The sequence below is a fragment of the Lipotes vexillifer genome, unplaced genomic scaffold (assembly GCF_000442215.2).
Source record: "Lipotes vexillifer unplaced genomic scaffold, Lipotes_vexillifer_v1.1 scaffold291, whole genome shotgun sequence".
Classification (NCBI taxonomy): Eukaryota; Metazoa; Chordata; class Mammalia; order Artiodactyla; family Lipotidae; genus Lipotes; species Lipotes vexillifer.
The window spans coordinates 739,051-750,773 of record NW_006794559.1 but is presented as its reverse complement, the minus strand read 5'-3'; the positions used below and the strand labels follow the sequence as shown (position 1 = coordinate 750,773).

General features: G+C 44.4%; 1 protein-coding gene across 1 annotated transcript in view; it reads right to left on the bottom strand.

Moving 5' to 3' along the window:
* The window catches only part of FARP1 (FERM, ARH/RhoGEF and pleckstrin domain protein 1), a 242,706-nt gene that overhangs the window by 60,047 nt on the left and 170,936 nt on the right, over window positions 1-11,723 (bottom strand). Inside the window, exons 6-11 of the mRNA XM_007467218.1 lie at window positions 8,896-9,010; window positions 7,859-8,006; window positions 5,113-5,208; window positions 3,494-3,657; window positions 2,719-2,787; window positions 351-426 (exon numbers count right to left, since the gene is read on the bottom strand). Of these exons, the coding sequence (XP_007467280.1) occupies window positions 351-426; window positions 2,719-2,787; window positions 3,494-3,657; window positions 5,113-5,208; window positions 7,859-8,006; window positions 8,896-9,010 (668 nt within the window). The remainder of the gene's footprint in view (window positions 1-350; window positions 427-2,718; window positions 2,788-3,493; window positions 3,658-5,112; window positions 5,209-7,858; window positions 8,007-8,895; window positions 9,011-11,723) is intronic.

Sequence of the window (11,723 nt, the reverse complement as noted above, 5' to 3'; positions counted from 1 at the left end):
CCCCCCCCGCAAGCTAAATCCCGATCTCTTCACACAAGCGCAGCCGTTTAGCTGGAGGGTGGGCTCAGCTCTGGCTCCGGATGGTTCCAGCCCTAAGCTGAGTTCAGGCCAATAGAGCAAACTTCCCCGGGGCCAGGGCATGGGAGGGAGGAGGGGAAAGGATACAGGCCAGGGCGAGAAGCACAGAGCCTGTGTCTGGTCAGAGCCAGGGCACACGGCTAGACCCTCCTCTAGAAAACACCCCGAAGTGGAAGGATGAAGAACAACAAAGCAGACTAGGAAAGCCAGTCCTCAGCAGAGGACATTTGGTGGAAAACAGAGCTATAATAGTGACTATCACCATCACTGACTTGTTTTGGCACTTCTGAATTCGGCTCTGCAGGCTGCGTAGCAAGGCTTCTGATGGAATGAATCTTGCTGTGTTTCCTGGGAGAAATCACACAAGAGAACTAAAGTTAGGTGAATTGGGTTTTCTTTATTGGTTTCACATGAAAAATAACGGCATTAGGCATTCCCTCAGTAGTGAAGGCACCCGAAGGAGTTTGGATAAATGCTCCCCGGAGACAGACCCAGTCACCCTTTCTGTATCACTTGTAGGATTCGGGGGTTGCTTCAGCCTTGAAAACGTTCTCAGCATTCCCAGTTCCCACTGCAGTGGTCCAGCTGGTTGGGAATACTACCACTGAACGCTAACTCTCTAGTTACGGGAAATGTCACTGGGAGAGGGAAGCTGGCTGGGCCCGCGTATACTCTGAATTGCAAGCCCTGGCCTAACAATATGAAATCAATTTGTGTGCTCTGGGTAATGATTTTCTAGATCAGTTCTATAATAGAGGCCTCTGCCACTGATGAGCTACTCCTTCACAGCGCTCAGTTCAGAGAAAAGGCCCTGCCCCGGGAATGAATTTATAGACCCCACAGTAGAAGAAACTGGTTTTTAATGCCACCAACACCTTCCCTTTAATCTTCTTCCCTTAGTGTGTTGGTCCCCAACTTCCCAGGGGACAAGCATGTAAAACTTTTCAGGTACTCAAACACATGAAACTGCATAAATATAGAGATTAAAATCCAAGGTCCATCCAGCTCTTCTTTAAAATACTCCAAATTAACACACCAAGGCTCTGGAGCACCCACATTCTGAGTCAGAGAGAGGCAGACCCCTTCTTATACGATCCTCAAAAGATTAATCGTGGATCGTCCGAGAAAATGATGGGGTTTGCTACATCTAGATAAGCATACAGATAACCTTCTGAACATTACATTTCTATGTACAGGGAGGGAAAAACGACCCCAGATCTCCATCAGGAGAAATATACAAGGATGGTCAAGGCGGCACATTTGTTTCAGCAAAAGCAAAACAAAACACCAAACAACCTGAATGTTTATCAACAGGGAATCAGATACCTGAAAGGTAATACTTTCACAATACCATAAAATGCTTAAGATAGATCTCAAAATCAGGGTAGCTTTAAAAAGCAAGACGCATGATTACGTACAATGTAATACTGATTATATAAATGAAGATGGACACCCCCAGAGCAATTCTGCCTATTCTTTTCGGGTGCATGAATATTTCTAATAGAAGTAACAGGAATTAGGTAGTTGTTGTCTCTGGGGAGGGAAGGAGGGAAGTAACGAAGGCTGTTGGTTAAAGGGGGTTTTCACTACATCTGTAACCACAATAGCTGCAGATAAGGGAAGAAGAAATAAAATCCTAGAAACCAACGTTAAAATGTGCCTAGTTAATTCTAAGTACTAGGAACATGGGTGTTTGCTGTATCCTCTGCGCTTTATTGTAATTTTTAAATGTGTTAAACTGAAAAAAGAAAACCATTAAAACAAACACTTGCAATTGAACAGTCATTGGTGCACCATCCCTTCACCCCTTTACCCTTTTCTTTTAGTCCCTCTGGGCAGAGCAGTGCTCAAGGGCAGTGAGCTCTGGAGTTGGATGACCAGGGCCCACTTACCAGCTCTGAGACCTGGGCGAGTTACTCAACATCTTTGAGCTGCCATGTCTCCATCTTTTAAAAAGGAAATAAAATAGCACGGACCTCACAGAGCACGTATGAAGACTCCATGAGTTCCTATGTCTAAAGGGCTTGGAACAGTGCCTGGCATACAATAAGAGCTATCAGCATTTGCTAACAACAATAATAAATCCTGTTTCTCTTCAATCAAATGTTACTGAATTAAAAAGTTTATAGAACTCTCCTCAGTACTCTGTAATGACCTATATGGGAATAGAATCTAAAAAAGAGTGGATATATGTGTCACTGATTCACTTTGCTGTACACCTGAAACTAACACAACACTGTAAATCAACTACACTCCAATAAAAATTAATTAAAAAAAAATCTAAAGAAAACGGTTTGCAATTTTTCCAATTTAAAGAAAAAAAGTTTATAGAAATACTTCCAATTCAAATCCCCAAATATTTAAGGACTCACCGGTGAGTAGGTCTTTACAGCGCTTCACCCCCTCTGTCAGCTCATGTTCCTCTTGCACCCCTGCCCTCTGCTGGCTTCCCCTCACCCTGCAGTTAAGTGTCCCCCGGGCCTCAGCTGTTCCTAACACTGAACCGACCGAGACTGACTGGGCGGCAGCGATTCTCTAGCTCACCGCACCTGGGGGCAGCAATGCTTAGCCGCTTAGAGCACCACTGCCTGCAGAGAACGACTCCTCTCAAATCGCAAGTGGCACTGACGTTTCTCTTACCTTTCAAACTGCACCTTCTTATGTCCTCCTTCTTTAACATAGTCGAGAACCTGCTTCTGAGTCCGGCCACTAAAATGAAGACCACGAGAGGGGGCAGAGAAGACAGCAAGGCGTTCTCATTTCACACTCAGCACAACCCTCCACCATCTTGCCTCCCTCCCACAGCTGGGAGACACGGGAGTTTTCTCGGCTAGCCCGGGATGAAAGCAGTCCCAAGAGAAACTGCTTTTGCATCCATTCTGTCTCTTGATATTTCCCTTATACATGACAGAAAAAGTTCAATGAACTCAACAACTTAACAGTTCTGTGTTTGATTATTAAGCAACCATCCCAAGAGCCTGTACACTTCACGAAGGCAGGGATAGCTCTGTTCACTGTGTACCCCCGACACCTAGAGCAGAATCTGACATGCAGTAGACACTCGAAGACTGGTTGAAAGAATGAGTGAGAAATTGGTGATGGGCAGGTCTACACAGCATTCGGTGAAGCTACAGCAAGTGTTAACAAGGTGCTTTTGCTTCTACAGAGAAAGGAAATCCTTTCTGAACTAGAAGAGTTCCTCTAGGCATTGTCTGTGGCTGGGCAGACTGCCTTGTGGCTACCTAGCGTTCAAAACGAACACAGCAAGGGGCTGCCAGGAGGCTTCCGCGATGACCGAGCAAACATGCCATCAGCCAAAGCTCTTAGAAGCCAACTTTCCCGAGGAAAGTCTTGGGGAAAATGACCACATGGCAAACGGAGAGATGTGAAGCAGAATCCTTACCAGAATCCTTACCTGAACCGAAACGATGACCCTCGGCTAAAGAGAACAGGCTTTGGCTTTGGTTTGGGCTCTTCAAAAAGTCTAAAAAAGGCATGATGTTCAACACAGATTTTCCAGAAGGATTTGCAAAAATCCCGACTGGCCATTAGGAATTCCAAGGTATCCTGGTATGAGCTCTAGAAAGAGAAAATAACACTTTGGTTTTTTCCATTACCCATAGACATTCAGTTACAATACGGGAAAGGGGGCAGAAAACAAATTTGTCCAATAAAATTTCAGTTGTGTATTTTATTATAGCATGACCATAAATCCACATATTTAGTAAAATACATTTGTTCCTCATGACGAAATATAGTCATCATCGTTCAACCATCTTCTTCCCCACTTAATTCCTTAGAGGAACACACAGAAAATGGGGATACGCAGCAGAAGTTGTAACATTTCCTTTGACAGGAATCATAAGCAAATGCTGTTTACTTGACTTACATTTCCTTCGTTAAAAAATATCCAAGTACTGAAATGCCTTTTCTGCCTCCTTAAAATAACTGAAACACATTTCTTCTTCCTGTTTTCTCCCCCATGGTTCCTGCCAACTTTGAATATTGTGCTTAAGCCTTTTCTCCATCAAAAAGCATATGGCTCCAGCCTCCAGGTGGCCCCAGGGACCATACAGGAAATGAACATTTTTTCTGCAGCACTGAGGTATCACCCAAGGCTGAAAAATTCATGTCCTTTGATTTGCGAAAGGGGATATGGTAATTTTCTACTTCCAGACTGAATGCTCTCAATTTAAGTGACCATATTATATAAACAAATGTTACCACAGCCCTTAACATTCTCAGCGGTTCCAGCCATTTTGGGAGAATCTCACAGTTCTCGGTAGTGCAGCCTCAACTTACAGACAAGTCGTGCTGCAGTACCCAGTCTTTTGGACTCAAAACACGTCTTCTCATAGAAAACAACTTCCAGTGGGTGCCTGCTTCCCAAATCAGGCCATAAAAACCTATTTCATCCATAATGTAACCAAATTACTATAAACCTAGACTGCCACTTATAATCTTTTTTTACCCCCATGGAAAAAAGCACTCCAGTTCTGGCTGGGGACATCAGCACTCTGTCGCCCATCCATCCCTATTTTTATGGCGGATGGAGAAAACGCTTTCTTCCTTCTCTGACCTGGCGCCACGTGAGCGACATCTTTAGAGGGAGGGTCTTCGGGAAGTGTGCTAGGGGAGGGGCCGGGTCAGCTCGTGAGAGTGTGCTGTCAGGGGCTGGGGACTCCAGCAGGACCGCCCCTGGGTGGGGAGGGATAGACCTGGAGCACGGCAGGGCGCTGACCGGGGTGTCGAGGTGGCTGAGGCTGGAGACGCGGCGACTGCACAGGAGGGGGCGGCCCGTAGATGCACAGCGAAGTGACCCCTCCCTGGGCACACATCTGTGCCCTCTGTCTACTGCTGAGGACAGCTGCGGAGGGACCGAGCCTCTGGATACACAGTACAGACTGGCAGACACCTGGAGAGCTGCCTGCCATGGGTTCCGCCTGCGCCCTAGTGGGACCCGCCCCGCCCCGCCCCGCCCCGCCCCGAGGGGGCTCATTGGTCTCCCGCTGCTCTTTCCCGGGAGGCACTTACGTTCACATCTGGGCGGAGCTTGATGAGAAAGCGCTTTCTCTTGAAGCTCAGCTTCCGCACCTTTGCCCAGTTGAAGGCATTGATCTTCGTAAAACCCTGAGAAGAAAGGTTATCGGCCAGTGAGCCGGGAAATGAATGACAAGCAACACGCGAGTCGGTCTGCTCCGCTCACGGGGAGCTGAAAGGAGGGCTGACGTTCTACCGCTCCTAAGAACGCCTCTCACGGGAGAATTCCCGGGCTCTGCGACTGTGCGATGATTCCCATTCCCTTCCTGGATCATTGTTTCTCACTAATTACATGATCTGGCCTTCAAATTAAGTCTGCCTCCAGGGAGACAAGAGGCTGGCCGAGGGGCTGATACAGAGAAACATAAATAAAAATAAACACCATGACAACCACCACAACTGCTGGCGACCATCACGGGCCCAGTGCCAGGCACTGTCCCAAGTCCCCTACAGCCCTTATCTTGTGAAGCCTTACACGAAACCCAGGGAGCTGGATTTATTATCTTCATTCTACACCTGTGGAAACTGCAGCATGGCTAGATTTTAATTTGCCCGAAATCACATGGTTACCGCGGCAGAATGAGATTCCCGGGCATGTGCCTTAACCAGCAGCTGTTGTTATAGCCACAGAAGCAACACAGCGGTTAGCGATCACCTGCTCTGTCCACACTGCTCTGCTTCCAACAGCACAAGCAGGGCCGGGGAGGGGAGACCCCACCCTCCGTGTGTCTCTGAGGCCAGAGAACAGTCTCCGGGAGGGACGCACACATCTTCATCTTTGATCGCCAGGTGGGAGTGGGGGAGACACAGTGGGGAGTCGCCAGATACCAGCTCCTATCTGTGCCGTCCTCTCAACTGAAATTAGAATTCCTCGAGCCCGTTTGAACACCAGAACCATTTGTTTAAATTGGTTAGAATGAAGCAATTAGGCACAGGCAAGAAGATTAATTTCAAGATACTGTCCTTGTTTATGATGACATTACGGAACAACTCTCAACATTTCAAGTGTCTCAAACATAATCCAAGCAAATTAATTCAATTGTGAGGCACCTCTTCCCCCAACTATGATCTTTAGAAATGTTTAAGGGTTTTAACTTTGAAGCGGAATGGTAGGACTGACAACCACATTGTTTCACTCTTGTTTTTCTCATCAGGGACGCCTAGATTATTTCTGCAGGTCAGTGAGTATTAGGGACAGTCACCTCCTCAAATACCATGCTGCTCATAAAATGTCACTTCTTAGTGTCCCATAGGAAACCCAACTTCAACTTCTCTCGGGACACGAACCCTTCGGTAATTGCTGTCCGTCATAAACATCTGATACAGGAGCAAAGAATCACTGGGGTTACTTTGGTAAAATACGAAGGGGGAAATGTAACCCAATCTGGCAAAGCTCAAACAGAGAGTTTTAGGTCATGCACGTATTTACACCTTCAAAACTGGGTGAAATCTGACCCTATTTCATGAGATGAAATAGGGTCAGATGCTTTCTTCATACCCCTTTGAAACCAAAGCACTTTTGTTTAAAAGAGAAAGCCTTGAGGGATATATTGTACAGCACAGGGAATCTAGGCTATATATATGTATATGCGTGTGTGTGTGTGTGTGTGTGTGTGTGTGTGTGTGTGTGTGTGTGTGTATTCTTTTTTAAATTAGGTATCTTTTTTTTAATTGAAGTATAGTTGATTTACAATACTGGGTAAGTTTCAAAATGATTCTGTTATATATATTTATATATATGTGTAAACATCTATAGTCTTTAAAAAATTCTTTTCCATTACAGTTTATTACTAGGCAATATTTTATAACAACTTTAAATGGAGTATAACCTATAAACTATTCAATCACTATGTCATGTACCTGAAACTAATATAATATTGTGAACCAACGACTTCAATATAAAAAAAAAGAAAAAAGTCCTGAGGAAACCTCTGGGGTGATGAATATGTTCACTGTCTTGATTTCACTGATGGTTTCAAAGGACACACGTATTTAAGGACTTATACATATTTAAGAACAGCATATGCTTTAAATGTGTGCGTTTAATTGCATGTCAATAGTACGTCAACGAAATTGTCAAGAAAAAGAGATGCATCGATCAACAGCAGTACAGCAGCAGCGTGATCAACGGTGCACACATTTCAGAGTGCAGAGTGGTGTGTCCTTATGTAAAACACAGGTAAGGGTCCAAGAGCAGTATGTGTGTAGCTGCAAAATTACAGCAGGACATGGACATAGCTTCTGTGAATTTATAAAACTGCTATATCTTCTAAGTTAGGTAAATGTGAAACCACAAACAAGCTAACTTAGGTAAAACCCAAATCAGGTTAAAAAAAAAAAAAGAACCCAAATTAGGTTAAAAAAAAATCAGATGAATATCATGGGCAAGTGTGAAAAAGGTGTTTATATTGGGGATCTGAAATCTTGATTCCATTAGACTAAGTTCAAAGTTAGGTCAACAGATAGAGAGGGATTTCTATGATCCTACAAAGTCAATAAATGCAAACAAACCTGCAGTCATGGATTCCCCAACCAGAGCAAGGCAAAAGAAATTAAACCTGCAAGTCTGAGGGTCTGGACAGAAACAGGAAACCCTGAGATGAGGTTTGTTTTTCCCAGTTCACCTAAAAATAACTATCAGCGGTCTTAGCCTGGACCACCCAACTTGGAATCAGAGTTGAAGGGCCAACTCTTATCTCTGCAACACCAAGGGAACCGAGCTGGTTCTAAACGCTCTTACCTGAAACACTAGAATCCCCGTGTTGGCCACAGCCAGGTTGATCTTAGTGCCTTCCCGGTCCTTAGCTGGGTGCAATCGGACGCCGTACATCTCCAGCCTGCGGGCAATCTCCAGGAGCTGGAAATCCGATTCTGCGGGTGTTTGTCCACTGACAAAACAAAAATTCAAGAGAAAGGCCAGGAGATTTGAATTCTCCGTGTCTATGAATTCAAGATTAAGCATCTTCTCTTCGGAAAGAAAAAGGCATTTCATCACCAACAATGGGGCTACCCGATCGGATGACACCCGGCCTCCCATTCATTATAATCTGAAGTTGAGCAACTGGAACAAAAGCTCTATTGCTTGTGTAACACAAAACCCCCAAAGTCTATCTCAAACTCGGCCAGTTTTTTGGAATCTCAAAGAGTTTCCTTTAAGGTCATATAAAAGCAAAACACGACCATGTTGAAACAAGTTTCCAGTCACTTACAATAGCCCTACACTTGCAAAGTCCGACACTGTCAAGGCAACTATCACCAAGACTCAAGTGCCTTCCTTGAAAGACAACAACGAAAACAAAAGGAGCAGAGAAGGCTTTGAAAATATTTTATTGATCGAAACGGAAAACCAGAGTGGACGTGGCGCAAAGGTTCTCCATTTTCACAATATTCTTATACTGCCCCTAGTTATCATGTGCCCTTCCTGATTTCCTGGTACTTGGTCTTATACTCTTCCTTTTCCTACAAAGCACGGGGGGTCCTAAATTCCAGTGTTACTCTGGTCTCACAGGAAAGCAAGCAAGGAGCCCAGAGGTCTGGTCTTGAGTGGGTGACCTGTGTTGCCCAATAGTCCGGGATAAGAAACAACAGCCGCTGAGCCTCTGCGCTCTCCTTCCTCACACTTTGTATATTTCTTCCCAATAGGTCACTGTGTGTGTGTGTGTGTGTGTGTGTGTGTGTGTGTGTGTGTGTGTGTGTGTGTGTGTGTGTGCGTGTGTGCGCGCGCGCGCCCACAGAGAAGGAGCTCAAAGCAAGTAGGAAGCAACAAAGGAGACTTACATGTGGTTATGGTGAAATTCCACAATCTTATCTTCTAGTGCATCTTGCTGAGGTATGTACTTATTTTTTGCTAAATGCTCTCTGTCCGATGCTTCATCAAAATCCCCAATCTCAGCTGCAAAGAAAGAGAGAAAGAAAAACCAGACACATACGATTAATACTTCACAATTGGTTATACTCCCAGTGGACTGTTCCCCAACTAGCAAACGAGAAAAACTAGCAGACAACACAAGGCAATCCCAGCTGGTGGGTATCCTAAGGGCTAGATGTGAGAAGCGGTGGCTGTAAGGGCATATTTAACAACCGTGCCAACGTAAGATGACAGTTTCCGCTTTTTCTCATCTCTACCAGTTGGAAAGAAAACTTCAGAATCATCCATCTTTAGTCATCCATGTTGCCGGTTTGTTTCTTTCCTCCCCCCCTACCAACTAGGGGTTCACTTCCACTTCAGGTAGTACATTTCTAGTTATGTGGATTAAGGCCTTCTGACTTCTAAATAAGCCCCAGAATTTCAGGGCTTGACAAAATCAACTTTGGAGACACACGTCTAGCAATTATCAGTGCAAATCCCAAATGCTTTATCATGTAGAGAAAAGACGATTATAACTAGGGGTAGACGTACATAATCTAATTTGGTAAACAACTTCAAGTGTCTTAAATTTTGTGTAGTTGTGCTGTCAGAAATGACAGATCAGATCGCAAATTCTTACAAATTTTTAGTCTACAAGGAAGTGGATGCATAATTTTCTCAAGTCCCCACATTGCTCTAATCTGGAAAACTAAAGGATAGAGCTTTAAATTAATAATTGTACCTTAACACTAGCTCCAGCTCAGTCTACAGCAATTTAATACAGATGCAACAGCATGCCTTTATCATATAGTCTGTGTAACAAGCTTAATGAAATGACCAGAGTCCAACTGTTTACAATAAAAGTAAGTAAACCGTTGCCATGAAGCCTAATTTTCACTTTGTCATGTGAAGCAGCTTGTCACACTTTGGGCAACGTACCCCAGTAATCACGCAGGATGTGGCCTGTGTGTTGCTATAAATCACAGCCACTGAGAATATTTGCTTGGCACCAGCTGGGCCATCGGAAGAATCAGTCACCCACTAGCTTCTCACTGCCATGGCAAATCAATGACATTATTTCCTAGTTGCACTCTGTGAACAAATTTCACCTTCCCTGAGTAAAGCTGCCACCCTCCAACACAGGAAACTGTACAGGAGTGGCCATACTACCATCCTCACTGGTTTGCCACGGCGACGGTGACGCTGTCTTTTCTGCACTTCCTCCTATCCGGCCTCAAGAAAGCACAGTTCATCTCATTATTCACAGTAGTGCTGTTGCATCAAGTCCCCGCGCACATCGAATTAGTGAAGACTAAACCATCATTCCCAGGGGGAATACAGGGTTAGGTTCCTGCGAGCCTCTTGAAACATTTTCACCAACTAACCTTGTTTTCTGTTGAAAGACATCCTACTTTATGTTCCTTGTTGATTCGTTAACACGGGACCCATGGCCAGCAGCACGTAACTCACATCTGAAAGAAGCTTATCTACACCCGTAAACACCCGTGTTTACTTTCTCCCTGAGGTACATCGAAACCTTCCTGCACTTAGGAACACTACACAGCAAGCACTTCAGCAACGATGCCTGGGGGTCATTTAAAACAGGGAAATCAACAGAAAGCACAGAAATGCAAAAAGCGTGGCTCCAAAGAGATCACAAAAAGGACACTTGTTTCCAGTATGACAGCTGAAACCAGAAGGCAAAGCATCACCTCCTCCAACCTCCACTGGGGAGGTGAGGGAGGGGCGACTCCAATTTTTTACCCTCTTGCGCGTGTCTGCGAGTAACCGTGAAAGCACCCACAGTGCTGATTCTGGGCTTACAAATAAATTTCAGAGAGCAGGTGAATTTGCAAACATGACATCTGCAAATAATGAAGACGGACTGCATATGGTGGGAGGGAGAGGGGACTCACCGAAATCCTAAATTTCTTACGAGTTTTAAGTTTGGGTTTCTTAACATATATGGATTTTATAACAGAGCCTTTTCCATAATTCAATATAAACGAGCTAAGAATTCCAGTTTTTCCTTTGGCAACAGGGTGAATATGCCTAAACTGTCTTTTCCTTGGAGTCACTTGCTTTTCAACTCCTAAAATGCAAGGGCAACACGACTGTGAAATCCACTTTCTCCCACATGCTCTCTTCTTGGAAACATGGAAATAGGCACCTCCTTATGTCTGGAGAGTCTGAGAACTGTAAGTGTGAAAGATATGACTATTTTTTAATTAAAGGTGTCGTATTAGCTGATATATATACTAAATTCCTTAGCAGTCTACTCTTGGCAAAAAAATAAGAACACCACCACCCCCAAATCCTGTGAGAAGTCTCATGAGGATGTGCTTGCACAAACTTGTTTTGCCAGGTACAATCCTCAGAATGGACGCACACACAACCTGCAGAAATCTAGCCCCACCATGCCTCCTCTGTTACATCAGGTCCAAAGAGTGTTTGATTCTTCTCTTCATCAGCTTGCCCCACTTGGTCTATTCATAATCAACTAGAGAGTATTAAAAGTCTGAAATATACACAGGGGATACCTAAGGCCAGTAACAGAGGAACCAATGAAAACAATACAGACTATGTAAAAGATGACTCCACGAATTCAAATGAAAGGGAGGAAAATTTTTTAAAAAATCAGATGGTGTGTATAGATACAGAGGAGATGAAAATATAGCTCACTAGAGATAATTTTCCATCAGCATTAATATCACTTCTGCAGAAGGGAGATGAGCTGACCTCTCCTACCTTACCGATG